The sequence below is a fragment of the Ptychodera flava genome, chromosome 9 (assembly GCF_041260155.1).
Source record: "Ptychodera flava strain L36383 chromosome 9, AS_Pfla_20210202, whole genome shotgun sequence".
In the NCBI taxonomy this organism is placed as follows: Eukaryota; Metazoa; Hemichordata; class Enteropneusta; family Ptychoderidae; genus Ptychodera; species Ptychodera flava.
In genome coordinates, this window is record NC_091936.1 from 24394820 (window position 1) to 24418360 (window position 23541).

The window sequence follows — 23541 nt, forward strand, 5'->3', positions numbered from 1 at the left end:
CCGTGACATAATGACTTGAAATGGAATACACAATAATAAATGCATATATAGCACAGAATTCATTGTTCTTTTCACTAGAATTCTAATAACATTATCAATATAATTATTGCATTCTTAAAAAACACCAATCTAAGTGTTACAGTTGAGGCTCAACATAACTTTTTGAGTGTTTTATTACTTAAAAAAAAATCAATTTTGTGCAAATTTACAATTTTATGCCTTGAAGACATTTTGTAACCCAACTCCATGAATGTACACACAATACACACTAGTATTTATATGTTTCAGTGGATTAACTGCTTTAAAATGTTTTAAATAGTTATTAATTATGACTATGTAGTAAACACCGTCACGGACGCTACACCGTCACGGATGCTACATTTCCATATTTTAGGAATATTAATAGTGAACGCAAGGGACAGTAATTATATAATTGTTTATTTAAGGTAGGCACCTTTTGACACTTAGGCCTGTGACATCAGATCTTTTATAACTCCTGTTGTCCTTAAGATATGAGTGTGTCACGGACGCTACAAGAAATTCCGACCACAACAATCTCCATTTTCATTTATTCACAAAACAATACAATATGCAATTTATTTTAATTTTGGTGTATAAAATGCTTGCCATGGATGTTGAGGTTGGAATTAAATTCAATATTACAATATTTTACCCATTTGTCTACATATAAACTAAAGGTATATGTACTTATGGTCACAAAACGCAAAAAACATAACGATGTTACAGTTTTGGTAAAAATACCACAGTTTCTGTTCCGATGCACATAATCACATGAAATAACTTGTGAAAGAAAGATTAGGTATTCTGCAATAACATATGTAAGCTAAAAATTCCACAATTTTAACACTGTGTTCCAAAAAACATTTTGAAATTAAGTACATTTTGAAGTGAAACAGCATAACGCTACTTTTTACAGTTTTTAAAGGCATTTTTGTGGATGTACAACCAAACCTGCACAATATATGCAATATTTCTTTATGTGACCAAGTTAGATACAACTATTACTATTTATTAGAAACAAATAAGCAATATAATATCAGTCTGAATAGCAGATATATGTCCATAACGAATGAAAATCATCTAGCGCACCCTGATTGTGACTGACCCGAATACAGCCACGGTAGACATTCCCCACAATGCCATGTGATAGATGAATGGCTGTAGACACACATTTCAACATCTTTCAAAGTTTCACTGCCAGAGCAGAAATAACCCCACCATGTGTATGTATTACACGCTGGCAAACACCAAGTGCTCTGCGTTTGTGTCAAGAAAATTGTAACCTCAGGGATCCCACTTTCAATAAGTAGAGTAAACTACAAGAAACTTACTCCACTCTAAAATGCCTCAAGGCACGTCCTGGAATTCTACCTTTAACACGGGCCATTGCTCTTGTAATACAGTCACCACATGAGCAGGAACATGATACGCATGCCAGTGATTTTTTTTTTTATAAACACTTTTAAAACATTCTCTCTTGTACCGTGAGCTTGAGCATGGCTGAGGGAAGAAATTGTTTGGTACGATTCTTTTTTACAATAAAGGGACAATATTTGCCACGATAATTTCATTATTTTTGTTCCATTAGACAATTATGTTTTCCTGTTCTTCTACCAAAGCCATGTTGAAATACAAAGATTTATCATAACATTGCAAACACTATTGTGTGGAGTACCATATGCATTGTTATTGTTTAGAAATGAATTCTGGTCTGCACCAAGATTGAGTTGTCAAGAACATCATCTGATGTTAAACAGTGCAGGGCATATTGACCATGTTGAACACTGGGCATTTCACTATGATTGAGGAAGAAATCATTCATTATACATAAATGACAAGATTAAGAAAGTTAAATTTTTTTCTGTTACCAGCAGAGGACAAAAATTTGCTACAATGAAGGTAGCTATGCAATTGTGTTAGACTTCATGTCTTCAATGAAACGAATGAAATCATATTTATTATGCCTTTCATGTACGATATTAAGGTTCTTTAACAAGAAATGGCCCCTGCTTGCCAAGATTCTTTGATCACACAGCCTCGAACAAAGAATTCTCTACCAAATACTGAGCAAACAACCAACACACATATCTTTCAAATGCCTAGGTACTGAAGAATTCAGCAGTGGCTGTTTCTATGTCACTATTTGTATTAGTATCACGCAACAGGAAATTTGACGAAACCTTTATAAGAGTCAAGTCTGTAATTTCCTCTGGAAACACTGCAATATTTGAATATTTTCACAGTAGATAGCAGGAATTGATCAAATATTTTTGATTAACTATTGACTTACCAACGTCTTTAATTTTAATGGTTTAATGTTTCACATGTATGAAAGTTGTCCTGCTAAGACACCGAGAATCAATACACTGGGTGTCTTAATTGAATGGTCATACTTTGCATAAAATTTGTGCAACATTGCCTGAAACACGAGACAAATTGCTGTCCTCCTCAGTACCCAGTCACACTTTTCCGTTAAACCAACTTTAATCTGATTTTGTTTAACTTAATCACGCAGAACAATCATCGTTGTAATATTGTAGATTGTTTGTGACTTGAATAAGAAAGAAGCCAGGAAGCCATTTCCAGCTGGCTTGCCGACACTAATAAGTCTATTTCAACTCAGACGCAACAACATAACCACTACTCAATAACCTTTGACTCATACAGAAAATGGTGAGCCCCGTTTCCTTGGCAACACCACGACGTTGATTCTTTCATGCATGAAAATCTCCACATTGGTTTCTTTCTTTCTGCAGAATAAACCATGAAAGAATTCCATCTGTAGCTTCCACATTGAGAAATGTGGAACTGCACTGTACAAGATGGAAGATTACCTGAAATTTTACCTATGAGGGTTTCAGCGCACGCACTCATAATGAAATCAACGTCAGCCATTTTACATATTTGCCAGTTTAATGAGTAGGTAATATATATTGGCAAAGGTCAAATAAATGTAGTTATTTATTTTGGCTGTTGTTGTCTGACAGTTCAACCTACAAGAGGTGTTGGGACCAATGCTGTTATATAATTGTTTATTCATAATAGTAAATTTTATGCTATGTCGGACAAAAACAATCAGTCGTTTGTCATTCATTGTTTTTACCTGCATTGTTATTCACAAACCATGACATTGTAGTTTGTTCTGCACGATGAGATAAATACAGCGCATTGTGCATGAGTCAATAACCTCAACCTCGGGATCTTTGAAAGGATGGCTGTCTGTGAAGTTCTGTAGAGGGGACAAGATCTTGCAATGAAAACTCTGCTCAGCGACGTAAATGCGGAATTGACTTACAAGGATGAGTCTTCGCAAATGACACAGGATAGCCCTCATAGATGTTTGTTTCTTACCGTTAATTGAGAGAACATGCCCAACAGCACGACTTCTTAAGAACCTGATACCATACGCAGACAGTTGATGCTAATCTTAGCTAGCTCAGACTCCTCTCAGAACAATCATTGCACATCTTCTCACCCAACAAACAGAACATGACAAAATGAATGACATATAACGGGGGTGACTGACTTCTAGTGTCACAAACAGCATTGCATGATAATGAAAACTGGGTGAAAGAATCTCCTACAAGAAAACGGAACCAGTGTGCCCTCTTGCAAACACTTATATAGGCTACATAAAGGGTGGCTGAATACTTTGAATACATTGAAAAGAGCAATACATAATCACGGTGTGGAAGGACTGTGACACAATGCAGATCAGACGTAATCAAAATGTGTATAGGGTGAACACAAATATTGATGTTTTATCCTTGATGTGAAAGAAGACTGTGGGTGTGATAGGGCAATGCACTATTGACTGCAATATTGAGCCATCTTATAAATTTACGATCCCACTTTCTGAAGGAAAAAGAGAATTCTAGTAGGAGATTTTAGAACACTGGTCAAAAATTCTCTGTATAAGGACAAAGAGCATGGCAGATAATTGCAAACAAGTATACTGCACAGAAAGTTGCATGAAATAGAGCAACATCCTCTACCTAATTGACTACATCACAGTGACTCCATCCATGAATAGGTGTTTTTTGTTGATTTTTTTGTTGATTTTTCGCAAATTTTAATCCTATTAGCATAATCATTCTGCTGATAAGGACATTTGTAACGACATTCAACTGGTCACGGTAGGGACCGTGAACTGGTTATGAACATTTGGGACATCAAACTGGAAAAGATATTGCTACGTATAACTTTGCTCACCAGCTCTAGCCAGATTTTGCAGGTTGTTTGGGATCATGTCTAGCCAATTTCCACTAATTACATTTGTGAATTTATGATGTTTTGTAAATATGTCATGAATTTGCTGAAAGCTGATGGCACTCTGAGTCACTCAACTTTCCTTTGCATTGCAAGTACTGAAAGACATGCATTGTAATTCAGTGTTCTCCACAGCTTGGAAAAAATAGAGGGGAGGTCAAATATGTATAATAATGCATAATTTGCATATTCTTTGTTGTGAAAACATACTCTTTTTAAAATTTATTAACATATGAGGAGGATGGAGGGGTGACTCATCCTCTCAAAATCCCTCATGGAAAACCTGGCTTAAGTATCAGATTATGGCCTGTGGACTAGGATGGTGTAAGAGACTTGGGACATCAGCCATTCAATAGTGTGAAGAATTATGGATGCTATTAATACCTTATGATAATCCTGTACAGTTGATACAGTGTAGCAAAATAATATCGCTACACGTCTCCTTCAATGGTGCCTCCCATATCCATTCCCTTTTTGATGTCAGCATGCATTTCCATCAAATTTGTTGCAATACACAACAATATCACTATGGACAAAATGCCAGGAATAGAGATTTCCATTCATGTCTGGCAAACCTACACCATAGACTCTCGAGAAAAAACCCAATCCCGTTGATCTTTACCGCAGTTGCCTGCCCTGTTTTTTCTCAAGGGTCTATGCCTACACCCATACAGCAAAGAAGCTGTCGAAGGGAAATGCAAACACTCAATGCACTGACAAGTCAGATTCTATGTTACTGAAGATTACATGAAAGATGTAAAATGCTACAAAATAGATATCAGACTTTGCCACGATCTAAAATGGCAAGTCTTCTGCCAGTTTCCATGGCAATATCCAATTAGCCATCAAAAAATTGCTTCCCCTAACAAAGTGATGTTTTTGAATAGTATTCTGGTCTAAAGGCATGTGTGACTACAAAGTCCTGCTGTAAATTATGGAGCTGGAGTCTATGATGCTGAAAACTCATTAATATCTACCATGAATAGAAGTGGCTTTTGCCTTGAAGCAATCAATCTTCCATGAGACTTCTTTAATTTGAGTTTTGGTAAATACCATGATAGATCACATTCATGATATAACATTAATAAATGACAGTAAATAATATGACAAGACTTGAATATGAGCACAGCAATTTCTTTGACGAAATCCACTGAAAAGGGATTATGTTTGCATTTGGTCATCAAGAAGGTTACTTAATATGTTGTCAGCTTAAAGTAGAAGTATAACCAGCTTGCGTAAATACTGGTAAATCAACATTTCTAAATGTCTGAGGCAGTGTCATTTGGTCAAGAAAAGTCCTCAGCAGTAATTTATGGTAAAAATTGCAATTTAACTAATTATCCAAGGCATTTGGGGAATAAGTTGGATGAATCAACACACATCTTGGCACATATCAACAAACCAACATCAGTCTGATTTTCAGATTTACCGGCAATCTTGGAACATAAATATGCTAGATACGACATGATGGAGGAATACTTATAGAATATTAGCATTTTGGTTCATATGGATTGAAAGAGAAATGGCGTAAACCTTCCATCTTTGACCAGCATCACAGTGTACACTGTATAAGCAGTTAAAAAAATTTGCTTCAAGGTCGTGCTGCTCAAGTTCAAACTATTGGTACGGCTTTTATAATCCAGTCAAACATCAACATATCCCTCTACATAAAGTTATACATTTAATCTTTTGCTGTTCTTATCGCAATATTTATTTTGCAGGGTATCAAGTGCAGAGGACAAAGCAGAGTTATGCACTGAGTATTTTGACCTAGATATTTATGTTAATTGAATAGCGTCATTTTTCCCCATATTCTTCTTTTGTTAGGAAAAATAAATAAACTGAGCAACTCCAAGACCTGACCCCGAGTCCAGAATGACAAATAATAAGACTGCTAGATACAAGAAATTAGTCTGCAGGTCTTTAATAAAAGATGACACTATAATACAATGCCATGCATGTGAAAGGCTGCCCCTTACAAAAGATCGAGTGACAATACCAGTATATTATTAGAATGCGATGCATGGGGAAAAGTGACATTGTTTTACCATATAAAGCCTACATGCACAATGTCTTCGGCGACATTTTTTATAGCAGCATTTTTTCCCCCATAGATTAAATTTCTATAAATTCAATACTGCTGTGCCATATATAATAAACAATGGTACATGCCGTGACATTTATTGCACAATTTCTTCAATAACAGCATTTTTATCCTAGGTATTTAGATTCTCTTGACATTTGATGAGTTTGTGAATCAAACTCTTTAGCGTGTTGTTGTATGATCAAACATCTATGAAGACCACTGCTTCAATATTTCTGTGTATGTCCACAAATATTTAATGACTTTCATGTTCAATTGTTCACTAATTTGTGTAACTTAGGGATGATCCATTATTGTGTCCTAGGAGAGGTTGTCAGGATGCTGGCATGCATTTTTGGTTGTGTTCTAAAATTCAATGAATTATTTTTGCTGATTTCAAGCTACATGTACATATGTTTAGGGCAAATTTACACCTTTTTATTGGTTGATCTTATGTGACCATTTTCTAAATATCAGTAGGGCTGCACATCTACAAAAAAAGGTTAAGAATATTTTCCCTGCAGATTTGTTCACCGTTTTAACTTCCTTCCATTCACAGTCTGGTGATCCATCCCTTATCTGTATGTTCAGTTGGTATCAAGAAGTATACTGCTTGTCATAATAAGTATGTTCACAATGTTTACAATGTGTGCTCTTTGCACATACATGTACATGAACCAGAGAGCTGTGTGTATGAGTGGCAAACTGTTTTTTGCGTGAAATAAAAGTTACTACACATAGGCCTACAATGATTCCTTTGTAATTTTCAAAGAAACATTCATACATCATGACAGATGGAATTGTATTACTATTTAAAAGATTAGTTACTGGGTAAGTCTTAAGAATGATGAAAATCAAGATTAACTGACCTCATAAAAACTTTATTCAGATTAGAGTATAGGTAAAGTTTCTTTAGTCCCCCCTCCCCAATATGGATGTAAAATCTATGCACTGGTTCATGGCTACAAAGACAAACCCACACAGGATTTCAGAAATCAGCAACAGCAATAGCCATTTCAGGGCTCGACATAAGCGCTAGCCCACTAGCCCGAGGCTAGTAAATTTTCAAGAGGACTAGTAAAAATGTCTCCGGAGGTAGTCCTGCGGACTAGTGCAATTTTCAAGTTCCGTAGTTGTCCAGGAAAGTTTATCGCTACAAAACTAATGGGACGCCGGGCCACTCATTCATTAAGAATGAACCAAGCCTCGATCATTTTATATAAAAATAAACTACCTTTTACCCAAACAAATTGGACAGTGAAGGAAACTTTATTGATCACGAACTTAAAATGAAACAGTTTACCTGCTACGGAGAATCAAATTGTACTGTACACGCCCATAGTAACATGGCACCGGGAAACATGGCTCAACGCTGAGCATCAAACGGAATTGTCTGCACGTCGTGTATTTTGGTTTGCTTGAAGCTCATCACTTCGCCTAAAAACATGAGCAACCCCACAATTTCGTTCAAACACTGTATCCTTGCCTTTCAAAGAAGATTTTTCTCAAGATTTCTTCAGGGGCATTCCCAAACAACACCTCCGATAGTTCGTAGCCAGCTTGACCCTGCTTTAGAATGCCTCCACATGCTGACCACGATGCTGAAGTTATTTTCGTATTCGTTTTCGTATTCGTTTTCGTATTCGTATTCGTATTCGTAGTGGAGTCACTGACAGAAATTGTTATTTCTAGTCCAGGTTTCAGGTATGAAACGTGCAATATACGATATTTACTGAGGTTTAAATATTGTGATAATTTGATTCGTAATTTCATCTGCCAAATTTGGTTAAATTTACATAAATTTGCATTTGTAGATTTTAAAGAATTTGTTCCCTTCATTTTATTTGAAAAAAAATACTTAAAATCGGTTGGATCTGGTAAGGCAGCATCTTCGCTTGCCAATGTCTCTTGACCGGGCAGCTGGATGCACCCCGAAATCAGGTGGTCAGTGCCAAGTAATGGGACTCGTGAGAGCGGATGCAAAGGAGCTGCCCTGGACTGTACCATTGTTTGCGGGGAGGGCAGATTTTTGTGAGGCGCTGCAAAACGGGTGACTGTTGAAAGCTATGATGAACGGGGGACTTGTCCAGGACAACATCTGAATAAAAAAATGTGAAAATTGTTATATCCGGTCATCCTTTTGGACTCACTTTAGAATGATCGTATCCATTTACAATTTGTATTTCAAGTATTTTACTTGATTTTGATATGGCTCTACGTAGACCTGAAATAAATTATAATAACAATACAATACAATACTTTACAAAACTCAGGGAGTGCGGTAAGGCAAAAATTACAAAATTGCAAGTTACGACTAAGTTGTACGTGCTGCTACAGGGGAGAAAGTACATAAATCAATGACAATAGGTAGTTTATCTTTCAGAGTAAAGATGTGAGCAATAATAACATAAAGCCGGACCGACCGATAATTCATGTATTACATTCAATCAGGGCTCAAAGTAGCGACCATTTTCAGTCGCATAGGCGACCAAATTTTATGAGATTGCGACTGAATTTTTTTCAAGACATTTCTCCATACCGTATACGTGATCAAATACAACATATATTCGCTCAGTGTTCACGGAGCATTGTCCTGAAAGGCCACGACCCCAAAATACGCATTGAATAAGCATAGCCGTTGAGCGGAGTTACTCAAAGGTTTGAGCGCGTTCTCTCCTCTGCACAGCGCTGCCAATGTGTCTGCTGATGTTATCTTGAATGATCTGTCAAAATATCCCATGAATTTAATGATAAATTTTACTACAATCCAATCAAGTATCAGAAGCAGTTTTAGTGCTGTCACATCATTTCAAATGAACCAATCATAATTCCAGCATAAAATGTCATCAAAATATAGCTGACAAGGGAAAACAAGCAACCAGTAACTGCAACATGTTTCATGCGTTCACGTGCGTAATGAATATTTGCGTTAGTGGCATGTGACCGGCTAGACCATTTCCGGAAATCGTCCTTTGGAAAGCAGATCAAAGCATCGATTTCATCAAGCTTGGACTGGATATCCTGTTTCATAAAGGTTTTTGTTTTCAGCTGGATCTAAATAGCAAGCAACTTTGTTGAAATATCATGGAAAATCTGCCGGGTAGCGACTGCAATTATGTAGAACCATGGAGGTAGTAGAGAACAGACCATGGATGGGACTGTGGCGATGACCTCAATGACCCGAGCGAGTTCGATACACGCCACAAGTACCGCTGCGATATCACAGCTAGGATTAAATGCGCATATACGTTTGAGTTTTGTTCTCTTGCCTACAAAATATCTATCGAAAGTTGATAGTTGCTGCATTTTATTCAGAGTTTTTGTTGAAAAAAGTAGCTATCTACGGCTAGCGGCTTAATTGGTCCCCCAAAATAGTACTGCTGAAAGTTTTTGGAGTGACCTGCAGAACGGAGTTGTAGAGCGGGGCAAACTGCGTAACACTAAAACTGGATCGCACAGTAACAAATGACGGAAACCGATCGAGCCAGTTGCGACAGCTACTAGACTAGCTGAAGTCTATTTATCATAGATACAGGTATTTCTCGATATTTCGCGATACAAATTAATTTCCATGCATTCTGGTGTATCTTATCAATACGCAAGTTGATCAACATGTTCTGGCAATGACAGTTGACGCAAACGCAAGGAAAGAAAAAGAGATGGGCCGTACTGAAATAAAGACTCTGACAACAGCTCACACATTAATTTAATCTTTATTAGGGAAACAAATGTACCGATCGGGACATAGGCCTATGATACCATTTATTCATCTCGTTTTCTTTTATGACGCTTTCCCACATCATATGAGATGATATTTTCTTTGCGACAGCAGTCTAAATATAGCATGTCATCGACTTAGGGGCATGCGATAACGTTGAGCCCTGCATTCACTGTCGTTGTGACGATCACTTTCTCAGAGATATCAGTTTAAAACAAGAAAATTACCTTTTAAGTTTACAACTCGTCAAATTGGGCGGGTCAGCTAAATTTCCATTATCGATACTAATGATGTCAACAGAATGTTTAAGTTGGTTGTTGTGATAGAACGAATACGAATACGAATACGAAAATGAAGTTTGTTTAAAAAATCTTTCCTCAAAAGACTACTACTGGCCCACAGGCGCTAATAGCTTGGTAGTCTGCTAAATAGATCGATTTTCGGCTCGATCTATCGATCCCGTGGTCAGTATGCCCGCCACTGTAACCTAGTGAGTATTTTGGTTACAATGGCGCGCATATCGACAACGGGATCGATAGATCGAACCGAAAATCGATCTATTCAACAGACTACCCAGCTAAGGAGTGCCTGTGTACTGGCCGTTTGTTTTTAAAATCTCTCCTCTAATTATAGCAACGATATCTTTCAATCTAGGGCCTAAAAAGATTGGATCTTTTTCAACTTACATTCTCAAATATTGAAGTATTGATATATTGTCATATAAATAGCACTTTAAGTTCTGTAAAGACAGAACTTTTATATAATACGTACGAAATTTGGACTAAAAATAAAAAATTTTGTCAGTGACTCCAATACGAATACGAATACGAATACGAAAACGAATACGAAAACGAATACGAAAATAACTTCAGCATCGTATGCTGACCTCCATATATAGTCAAGACCCCCTAGCTTGATTGAAGCTGATCTTAAAAAGAGCCATCTAGCTTGCCAAAACAGTGCTATGGCAAGTTGCTACTGCTTGTACAGGTGAGGGAATTCCTCACCGATAATAACTTGGTGCTAGCAACTTATTGTTTTGCCATTTTAGTGGAAAAGTGTAAATTATTGGGGCAATAATAGTGAAGTGAACCTTAAAACAGTAGTGAAAAAACAACGTATGAAATGGGTGTATCAGACTGTTGTATCCACTCACTTCAGGGAGTCATTAGTTATTTTTGTGCTAATCACATTTTGTTACCAGTAACTGGCAAAACCTCATAAAAGACACAAGCACATGAAATGGTAAAATGCAACATTTTTACTATTAAAAACAAAATTTTTCACAAACCATTATTACAAATGAGAGGTCCTCCCCACAAGCTGGTCAATTTTAAAATGTGATATATGTCAAAAACATGAAGGCACTCCACAGGAACATTTGTGAATGGCTGTATGAATTTCAGTTCTGGAGAAACAAATCTGTCCCCATTATGAACAAACATGTTCTTTGCAAATTAATGGCGCAAAACCTGAGCTATGAAGAATTTTCCAACAAATTCTTTCCTACGTCTGATTTTATTCTTGATGGTAATAGGCTATTTTCATGACCTCTCCTCCTACACAGGACATTTCATTCAGGTTATTTTTGTGGTTTATATATGATTCAAAGTTAAACATTTTGCAGTAAGCAAATGTGCTAGTCTTGCATGAAAGTTAGTTATTGGGTTTAAAAACCTTTGCGACAAAAAATATGAGTGGTCATATACACCTCTTTACAACATGAGAGCAACATTTGGCTTTGCTTGAGCAGGACTAGTAGATTTCATTTAGGACTACTAAAAATGAACTGCTACTAGTCCTTCGGGCTAGTGGATGATTTGACCTTACGTCGAGCCCTGCATTTGACAAAAAGTGTCTACAGTGCGACTGCAGTATTTTATATACATGTGTACCCCTCGCTTTGCCGTGTGCAACCTCTTATCTCAAGATTCCCTGTATATTGGTTCAACTCCATTATTTGAAAATGATATGGCAGAACAAAACTGTAGCACAGAAGGGTATTAAAATGGGTGAACAGACAGCAGAAATAGTGAATACTTGATCTAGCCATGTGTTTCACACGCAGTGAGTCGAGCAACGCTGATTCTGAAACCAAGAGGTAGCCTCGGCACCTGAAAACCATTGAAAGATTTACTTTTACATTTATACTTGTCACACAAACCAGCAATGCTAGAGTCATCATTAAGTGATGAGTGGCTGATAAATCTCATCTGTGGAATGTGAACTGAGTACCAAAGTTCAAGACTTGTCTCTGTACTCCCGATTCCATCAAATTAAACTGTTTTTCCATCTTCATGTAGAAAAAGAGAAAAAAAATAACCTGACACTTTGTTGAAGACCTGACTACAGACAAGGCTGTCAGCAGCGTGCATACCTATCATGTTGAGCTTTGATCTAATTTAATTCCGCAAGAAGATAAGCGCCTCTAGAGTTATGGTGTGAAATTAAACATATAAAGAAGTCAAATTCCTAACAACATGTGTTGCCTTCAAGCAACGAGCAACAGAGGAAAAGTAGATGGATCGATGGATATTCCAGGGAGCTTAAATGGCACGACTCTTTCCTGGATCATATCAGTGTACACATGTACATCATTGGCTGATGTCAGTTTCCAATGATAGATGAACTGAGATTTAGTTCCAGTGCATGAAATACGGTAATGTCATTACAGCTAAGAGCAAGTAAAAGAGGGTGATAGAATTTTTGGCTTGCAGACGCACCTACAATCAAACCACTTTTCCCTCACTGGACTGAATGTATAAAATATACATAGACGTAGATGCAGACAGATTCTATGGTTCTGGCCTGGTCCATATGAGGCTATTATGCCAGCTTACCCATAATATAGGTAATGTACCGTATATGGTTTAGAAGTGCAGTCCACTTGGTGGAAAGGAACTTGCAGATGAAAAATATAAAGTATGATAGCAAGGAATAGATTTGCAAAAGATACCTACTGTTAAGATGTCACAAAAGATTGTATAGAATAGATTCATTTCTTCAACTTCATCTTATCCTATTTTATCTTGACATACATAAGACTTTAATCTTATCGACAAATTGGGAAACTGAATTCAGAAGCTGAGCACTACATTTTATTACAGCGCAAAGTTTTAGGAATAAACTATAGCTGGTGAAACTGAAGCCCTAATACCTCTCATTGCACACATTAAACTTGGTAGTTGACTGGTCTGTTTGGTATGCAGATACTTGTGTGCATCGGTGTGTGAGCTGCTCAAAGGTAGTCAAATGTTTAAAGGAAGTGATTGAACAAAAGTAAATTTTACTCCCGGAGTCAATTGGAGTGGATTTTATTTACATGGCTAATGGTTTCTCATCGCATTAAAATTCCACTGAAACACAAATACTCTGCCAAGTGTAAATGCAGAGAGTTACCAAGGTCAGACATTCTGTACAGCAAGGCCTACAACAGGATGGCTATGCTGACACTACAGCAGAGAGAGACAAATGAGGCAATACAAACACAGACTCTTGTCTGGCTTGTGTTTACTAAACCTCGAATGGGAGTTTATCAAACCTCATCTATGAGTTTATCTTGCATGCTGAGAAAGGACTGTCTGTGGTACAGGTACTGATAAATCTAATCACACTGAAACAATTGATGTTTCAGCAAGTTTTATGAACGTGATGGCAACCAAAGTTTGAAACAGTGGTCAAACTCTGCCATTAGTCCTTAGTAACATTTATGCCAAACATACACATAAGTACATATGTGTACAGTACATAAGTATGGGCATATCTACATGTACACTATACACATACTGTATACATATACATACATCTACTGTGCATAAACACAGACTTACAGAGACATACATAAACATATAATGCATATAGGGGACATACATCGTACCCAATGCATCAGAAACACAAAATGTTTGTTAATGCAAGGTCCCAGCAATATGATGCCGTAATTATATATTTTATAAGTTAAAAGGAAAATTTAACTTTTTAATGTACACTAGCAAAGCACGTCCCATGGATTATATTACCTGCAAAAGTTATATTATATATAATCCAGCCTGGTTCTACAATTGATAAAGTATCCAGAAAGCAGAATGCAGTACTATTAACAAATCAATGAACATTTCCTCTGTGCTGATACCAACTCATGATATAACTAGATTTTTGTGTAATAAAATCGTGTACATTTTCATCTATACGCAGTATACCAGGATAAATTGTGGGTCTATATAATTTTGACTTTCTCATATTACATGAAAGTCATGTAACATACCAGTAGGATGTTTATTTAATCCCATATTGTATGGACTGAGATCAATATGCACTGACTTCATTGATTGTATTTCATCAGCCTCATTGGGCTTGGAGGTGTGAACAATGTGCTAGGACATAAATCCTAATTTTGTTAATGTACATTACTTTTGAATTGTAGAGCATTATTTTACTGTAGTCTTCTAAAATGACCTCATGGCGTGATGACTTTGATAATGAAATGGATTATAGCTAACATCAGACTTAAGAAATGGTCACTTTGGTTTTTCTATACCCTTGGTCTCAAATGTGATTTCCTGTGACATCAGGTTGGACAAGACATTCACATTTCTCCAGTCTTCATCTCTGGTCTGGCCACCATTAATTGCATTTCTTAATTATTAGTTGGCCTTTTCACAAAAATTGACGTGAAAATTATGCCATCAAGCAGCGACAAACACAATAATTGATGATATCGTTAGGCCATTATGCTGATAGTAAAATTGCTGCAAAGGGAATTCTGAAGTTCCAACTTGCCTTGTAAACACGATGTTATTAATTTTGAATGAGTGTAAAGTATAACTCTGTGTATAACATTATTAATGTTACACACAGAGTTCTGAAATTAGTTTAGACACTCCCCGACCCCGTCTGAAAGATGGAGAAAAAACACCAACGGGACAAATTTCAAAACTGACATTTGAAATATCTTATTTTTTATGACGAATGACCAAACGTTTTCATACCATGCTAGTTGGAACAGTAGCTCAAGGTCCAGGGTGTGTCACACAGACCCTGTGGCAGGACAATGAGTATATCAATCAAACCTCACTAGACCAACACGCTTTCTTAAATTGAATACTGAGAATATAAAAACATAAAGCTCTTTGACATTTCATAGACTCAGAAGTTATAAGCTTATTTGATCTTGCTTTTATTAATTGCATTGTTTAAGGACTAAGGAAATAACGTTGCAAATCTTTAAAGGAAATAGCCTTTAAAGAAAATAACGTTGCAAATCTTTGTTTTATCACAAACCCTTTTCTCTCAAGCCTACAGTTTCATTGATATTCTCCACTATTGCGCTAAAACTAAAGAATAAATGTATTTTGCATCTCCGTTTTTAATGGCACCTACCCGTTTTTGAAGATGTTGACATTTTGATTGTTTGATTGGTAGTTTTGTGCATGGTTCTGCTGCTGCTGTGGTGGTTTCTGCGGTAGTTGTAGTGCTGGTGGTTGCTGCCTCTGTGGGAACTGCGGAGCTGGCGGGGGTTGTTGTCTCTGCTGGAGCGGTTGATGGCCTTGATGTTGCGCATTCGCTAACACTTGGTTGTTCGCAACTATGAGATCACCTTGTGGAAAATTCTGCCTCGGATCTTGTCCCTGTGGTGGGAAAGGTGCCGCCTGTTGTACAGGTACGTTCTGCTGAACGGCGGGGCCGCGTAACTGTGATCTATCAAAAATCAAATTGGGTTGGCCAATATTGAAAACAGGAGCCTTCCCTTGGCCGGGATGGACTTGACCGTTCTGTTGGAGATTGTTTTGGAAACCAGGTGGCTGGGCAATGCCGTTTCCCGGGTACAATTTGGCTTGTTCGCTGTTTCGTTGAGCGGGAAGCCGAGGAATAACAGGTTCTCGAGGTCCCTTGGGGATCGCTACAGGTACTTGTTGTGGGGCAGGCGGGTGTACCACAGCAGGTTGCCCTACAACAGCAGGTTGGTTGGGCAGCCTTTTGAAACCGTCATCTTCTCTTGGATGTTTAAGAACATTTTTGACAACATTTTGAACTTTAGGGTTTGCAGGTCGTAAATTTTGATCAGGAGGGTTAGGCCGTGGATTAGTATCAGCAACGACAGGGTGTTCCACTCGTTGTAAACGCCTCTGGTCCTGGTTGTAATTATGGGCCTGGTGTCGATCCGATCCAACTCCTCCGTGACCCTGCTCCGGCTCTTCTGATATAAAATAAAAGAACAACAACGACACGAAAACACAGAAGAGCAGTAACACTTTCCTCTTAAACCTCATTTTTACCCAGGGATATCCACGTTCAGCATATTTCCTACACGGACGATTCGCCGCATAAGGTTGAGGAAATTGTCCCTGAGCCACAATAACACAGACTACGGAAGTGACATCCCCGCGAAGTTTGAAGTGAATAAATTATCTAGTTATTTTTAGTTCGTCACTTCGTGAAAGTGTTGGAATCACGGTACAGTCGACCATTTCATATCAATTTTGTGTTCAAAATCAAATACAATATTTTTATTTGTTTAGAAGTAGAAGAAAAGTTTTATCGCTTTTTTATATGACAGCTGAAAAGACATTTTATTGAATAATGTTACTGTGTATTTAGATCCTAAAGGCGACGCCCAATGGAACAGGACACTTTGTTGTAGGGGTGTCGAGACTGCTGGCAAAGTTGAGAGGGGATACGCGTTATTACGACATGGGGAATGGCACATAATATCTACAACCCTGGAAAAGTACGATAAATAATTTAGTCTCTAAAAGCAAACAAAAAATAGGGTAAATGGAGTAAAAACAAAAAATTATCCACTTGATTTGATACTGAAACAGCACAAATACGGTACTGCGCGCCTCGGCATTGAAATACTTTAACTCAGTTTTACTCAAACTCTCCGTAATTTTTCATTCCCTTTCGAAATCACAAATGAAAGGAGTCACCGTTCAAAGTCAGTACTAGGGAACCAAATTCAAAATGGCTACAGCCCTATGGTAACTCTTACAAAAAAAAAAAAAAAAAAAAAAAAAAAAAAAAAAAAAATTGATTTGCATCAAAATAAGGCGGTGAAAAGTCTATTTACCCCATTAGCTTCAAAATAAACCGCCAAGAGTGATCGATCAAAATATCCAAATTCAAAATGGCTACAGCCCTATGGTAACTCTTGCAAAAAAAAAAAAAAAAAAAAAAAAAAAAAAATTGATTTGCATCAAAATAAGGCGGTGAAAAGTCTATTTACTCCATTAGCTTCAAAATAAAGCGCCAAGAGTGATCGATCAAAATATCCAAATTCAAAATGGCTACAGCCCTATGGTAACTCTTGCAAAAAAAAAAAATTGATTTACATCAAAATAAGGCGGTGAAAAGTCTATTTACTCCATTAGCTTCAAAATAAACCGCCAAGAGTGATCGATCAAAATATCCGAATATCCCTCAGACAGGTTTTATTTCTTGAAGGGAATGCTAACAAAGAGAAGAGAGACGTGGAAGTGCAATGGTTACACAGCATGATTCACTTGTGACAGTGTATGTCGGCAACATTTCAGCGGAGACCATTGACAGATCGTTGAATCGGTGCAATCCATCATTAGCTGTCTTACACGTTTTCTAGTTTTGTCATTGGAAGGGTCGTTCTTTAAGAAATCAATGCAATATGACGATACGTTAATAAACGTAACACATTTTTGATTCTGCAATTTTCTTGCAAACTCGATTTCAACCTTTCAACTTGTCATCTGAGATTGTTGAACAAAGTCTTGCAAGACGTCGTGATGTTGAAGTCTATTCATCCAAACTCTTTTCGAACTCTAACAATATATGTCGAAAAACTTCCACACTTCTGAAGGTCTGCTAAATTTACGGAACGCCGGCAGTGAAGTGGAAATAACGCTCTCCGAGGATGAAGATGTTTTGAAATATTCCCCCTTTCCTCGTATAGGTCGTCTTTGAGATCTTGCCCGCCAAGAAAATTATTTACCCCTTCAAAAGAGTCTGAGAGCTCAAATGAAAACTCAGACAACCTCCACAATTTGTGCGAACGAAAACTAATTCACCCTCCGTATCCTTTCTCTATCACGCATTGCCATGACAACCACGAACACTGTTAGGTCGCACCCATTGGTATGATCATCGTGGCATTTTGCCAACCAAGGTATGATCGTGACGGTATGTTTTTTTTCCCAGACTTATTAACACCACCATCGTGCAAATAATGCATTTGTTTACTTATTGACACGATGATCATACCAATTACAGTGACTTTTTCCCGCAAATTTACATAATATCGTGCTAATTATTTAAAATGCTTATTTACACGATATGCAAGTGCTATTGTGATTACATGATCGTGTCGATAGAGAGGCGTAAGTTTACGTTATTGACATGATTGTGTCAATAGAAGACATGGTTGTTCATCTCACGATATATCAAGAAAACTTCCACACTTCTTATAAGATCTGCCATTTTTAGTTGCACGATAAATTGTTCTTCTCTTCAAGTTAACTTTTTCTGTGTAAAATTAGGAGATAAAAATTATCGTTGACAGAAAGTCATGCTAACATAGAAAACTAGATGTTTCAGGTCCTTCAATTCCCGGTTATCTTAAAAACTACTTGTGACTTTGCGTTTATAATATTAACGTGTTCCTCTGAATACAGACTACGAGTGATTACCTCTTCTGGAAATATATGATGATATCTTAAAAACGGCTTTGACATTATATCCAATATTAACTGACTTAGGCCACTTTTCAAAGACCAGATACACTTTTTACTTGGTGGGAAGTCATCGGAACTGCGCCTGTGCGACTTTCTTGTTTACAAACAACGAAATCCATGCATGATATCTAGATGTATCACGTAAACATGGCTGCAACATTTAAAAGGGGCAATGTACATTATAAACATACTTTAACGTTCGTCAATTGCCAACGCACCTTGAATGGGTACAGTCATATTATATTGTCCCATACAATCTTTGAGCGCAGCTCGGACGACATCCTCCCTTTAAGCTGTTGAGGGCGCTATATCAGGAAGAGGCATCAGCAGCCCCCACAACAAACACAAACCCCAAAACAAACAAACAAACAAACAAGCAAGCAATGGCAGGAAATGGTGATGACATTAATGTAGTATCAAAAATGATTTACTTTTGTCAATACCAGTGAATTTTGTGACGTCATACCCTCAGATTATTTCTGATACATGCATCATATCAGATTATCCAGCATTGTGGCCCAAGATATTTTCTACATCTACAATTTCATCACCAAACCTTTAAAATAGTAATAATAATGTAACTCCTGCCGGCTCATAATGGACTCAAGCAAACTTTTCACTCCATAATGTACTCGGCTTCGCCTCACACATTATATAAACACGATTGGAACTAATCTGGGATAATTGGATGGTGAAGTTATGTCGATTAATATAATCTACAAATGTAATCTCATCTGCTTTTCTTTTTACGTTACACACTTGATTTTATACGTAATTTGCAATATTGCAACTTTCAGCTATAGGCCACCTAACGCTTTTGAGAAATTTTAAAATATGAAAATCCAATTATTACAAATTAGTTCCAATCGTGTTTATAGTGCAAAGTTTGCTTTCGTCCACTATGGGCCGGGAGGGGTTAAATTATTGCTCAAACACTCTGTCGCTTCCTGTATGAAATATACAATTAGGAACCTCAAACATTAACTTTTTGCTGATAGGATTATGTAATGCGAGTGAAATGTCATTTGTCTTCATGGTTGAATACTGTGTGGTTTACTTCTAGGACTGAAACACGAACAAATATACAATTGCTAATTTGGTGGTTAGATCAAGCGTTGTGATATTTTACTCCTTTAATCGATTAACATAATATATATATATATATATATATATATATATATATATATATATATATATATATAATAATATATAATATACATATATATATATATATATATATATATATATATATATATATATATATATATATATATATGGCAAATTGATATGGCAAATATGGCAAATTTATTTTTTCTGTTGTGATAGTGTACACAAGAATCTGAATGAGCGTTAAAAATTTACTCCTTTAATCGATGAACAATGTATATATAATGTATATATATATATATATATATAGATGTGACCCAGTGGGAAATTACAGTGCTCGATGCTAAAAGCAGAGCGTTATAAATAATAACACAAATTACTTCAAGCACAAAGTAATAGTAGTATATATTACTTGTTTCATGCATCCTGCAATATTCAGATGTGAGATACTATGAAAGGAATAACATAAGAAACTAAAGTAAATATAGGGTTGCGATTTCATAAAACTACAAAAGTTAACTCTGTTGTCACTTTTCTCTGAAGAGGTTTTCGAAGGAATGAAATGAGTCGTGATTATATGAGGCACAGTAACAACGAGTGCACTTTTTCGGTACGATAAGTCCGCAATTCTCCAGGATAGTTGGGTTCTATATAACTTGTGAATACTGCTCTTTCGTTCCATCGACTGCAAAATACATGATCCAATCAGTACACTAGTTGAAGATTCCGTCTCTGAGCCGAGTTCTACTTCACGTGATTTGACTACTTTTCACTGTACAACTGCATCTAAGTATCAGAGACTCAATACCATGCAACTGCATCTAACTCTGCTCTCAATCATTCTCATTACTATCTAGTTTGTTCAAAAGCCCAGAACCCGCGAGGAAGTTCATGTGAGAATAGAGCCAGGGTCCCTTTTTTCATGACGTGCATTTTTGCACATGCATGCGTATAACACCTTGTTCGTGAAGTTTGGCTAGTGTCAGGAATTCTTTGCTAAGATCATGGGCCCAAGTATCGATTTTACGGTCGTCATAATAGTGAAAGTCAATGTTTCGCCCGTCAGGGACATGATCAAAGGGCCAGAAGCCATAGAGGTGGACTTCTTCGCATAATGAAATGGCTGAAGCGACCATATGCGCACCAGTGGTCGCACGGCTCTGGATGCCGACCTTTTCCCAGAAAGCTTGTACGTCGATCTGATGTTTGGGATGAGCAAAGATCATCTTGATTTGTTCGCTTGGCTCTCGCTTCATAGCTCTGTATGCTCGCAAAGTGTACATGGTGCCACTCTTAACGGAGAATATGGGCACCCATAAGTAGCCACTGTACTGTTGGACGTCGGACAACAGACGCTGTTGGTCGTACTTCCTCGCCAACCCACTGTATCGCCCTCCGAGAACGGCGACATTGTTCGCTGTCGTGACGTCGGTTTTCCTGCCGGCATCCTTGGCATGGAGTTCCAACGGTGGCATATTGCATCGAATCACAAAGTCCGACTTGTCGATTTGCTCGCCGCAGCCACTGTTGTTTATGATCCCGCTGCCTCCGATGATACTGCAAACCCCGTAACTTTTTCTGGCGAACGGCGAGGTTTTGGGCAAGGCGTCGTAGATTTCCTCGGTAACCGGGTACTTGATGTTACTTTGAACGGAATATTCCATTTCTTCGTTCAACTTGCAGTTATTTTTCGTCAATACTATCATCTCCCTTGTGTTTGTCAATGCATCCAGGGTTTCCCTGAAATGTCGGAAAGTTGTTTCGTTTCGTTTCCACGGCTTCGTCAGCATGTCAAAAATGCATTTGAGGTCTATCACGTCAGAGTTGGCGGTGTTGTTGGTGGTAGCCTTCTGCTCGGGCCGTTCACGGTCGTCTGGAACTGGGTCAATTTTAAATTGATGTTCTTGGTGTTTTTCTGTGATGTTCACAACCTGCTCTTCGACCTTATTCAAGTTTTCAAACTGCAGTGGTGGAGCTGTGCATCGACGGCAAGGAGGTTCAGCATCCCGAATGTTTTGGAGCAGCACCAGATCAACCGGTTTTGGAAAAATATGTGCCCAGAGCTTATGAAAAAGGATAAATGGAGTCGTGATCAAAAGAACAAGGACCAGTCGGCGCAGTATCGTGTCAGGCCTCATAGTTGAGATCCGCCTACAAGTCTAGTGTTACGATGTGTCAAGTTAGAATACTCAAAGATATGTGTCCAAAATACATGGCGCCAAATTCAACTACCTGTAGGAGTGCTTGTTGCAGCCATCTTCGATTTCAATCAACAGGTTGTTGGTGACTTCCGGCTGAGAGGTTAAAGTCCACATAAAGCTATTCAGATTGGTAGTTGCTGAAGTTAAATATTAAACGGATACAACCTGTCGACTCTCATGTAAAAATAAGTAAAACGTACAAGAACGTAACATTTTTACGTAATTTTTTTGGAAGTGCGTCAGGTTAGTATACGCCTCTTTCAACCATTCTCTTTCAAAATTAAGAATAATTTTGATTCTATGATTTGAATTTTGATTCTAGAGAAACAAATAACCCAAGATTTACTGAATAGATATTTAAAATTGAAAATGTCCGCCATCCCTATATTAATTATTTTTTCTCTATAGAGAGAAAATAACATTTTCGAATTTCGAAAAACTAAGCCGATAAAAAGTTTTCTTACTCCAAGAGCTTTAAAATGAACGCCAAGTGGTATACCAGTCTGAGAAAATAATTGAAGTTTGAGAGTCCGAATATCTGTCCCTGAGGCGCGTTCTACCTTAAGGCCACAATCTTCTCTTGCGAAACACGATTACTCTGACTATTTTAAGTATTTCCCCAATCATCATCGCTGAAGTTTAGGCCGACAAATTACATCTCTGTTGGCGCGATTGTAATATTGGTAATATAAACTTACCAGTTTGCTAAACTAAATTTGGTATGAGTAAAATAACAAAGCCACTGAGACAACTTTTCAATCGCGACTTTGGTAGAACTTTAAGATATTTAATATTTTATGGGAAGATTGTCATTGTAAAAGTTCAGTTCAGGTATAGGCAGTATTTGAGCTGCAATACCATGGCATATTGAATGCAATCAGTGTTTTAATTCATTGCCAAAAACGCATCATCGATGCCTGATTTTTACGTCAGAGGACTGTTCCACAGCAAGCGACAACGTGAATGTAAACAGAAATGTAACGCAAAAGTGGTGTAAAACATTTCATGTACTTTGTAATTTTGTAATTCACCAATAGGTGGGGGATCCTCAATACAGAATACGTACAGATGGTCGATAAATGATTCAATTGGAAAAATATACTATAAGACCCATCTCTCGAGCCCCGAGAGACAAAAAACATGTTGTTGGCGTGAGAAAACAATGTACTGAGTATTATGCGTAACGTGAAGACTGCAGTATTTAGTGGTGTTTTCATCAACACAGTGTGAGTGAAATGCAAGGCGTGGTTAGAGCAGGCAGACACTTATAGCACATTAAGAATAAATTATACTTTTTACCTTTATAATTTGATGAATGAAAGGTTCAGGATGCAATGTTACTGTCGGTATATTGTATTTGGGACACGAATGAGCTAGAAAACAGTTACTGTGGCATGAGTGTGCGCTTTTTGTTTACAAAGAACTTGTGATCACAAAAATAAA

At 37.4% G+C, this 23541-nt stretch overlaps 2 protein-coding genes across 2 annotated transcripts in view; both read right to left on the bottom strand.

Moving 5' to 3' along the window:
• LOC139140454 (glucoside xylosyltransferase 1-like) overlaps positions 1 to 16483 on the bottom strand; it is a 43662-nt gene extending 27179 nt beyond the window's left edge. The window contains exon 1 of the mRNA XM_070709741.1: positions 15468 to 16483. Within this exon, the coding sequence (XP_070565842.1) occupies positions 15468 to 16357 (890 nt within the window). The 5' untranslated portion in view covers positions 16358 to 16483. The remainder of the gene's footprint in view (positions 1 to 15467) is intronic.
• Positions 16484 to 20277: 3794 nt separating this feature from the next.
• On the bottom strand, positions 20278 to 22193 carry LOC139140455 (alpha-N-acetylneuraminide alpha-2,8-sialyltransferase-like). The gene has a single exon (XM_070709742.1). The coding sequence runs from the start codon at positions 22033 to 22035 to the stop codon at positions 20818 to 20820; it is 1218 nt and encodes a 405-aa protein (XP_070565843.1). The 5' UTR covers positions 22036 to 22193; the 3' UTR covers positions 20278 to 20817.
• Between the last annotated feature and the right edge of the window lie 1348 nt (positions 22194 to 23541).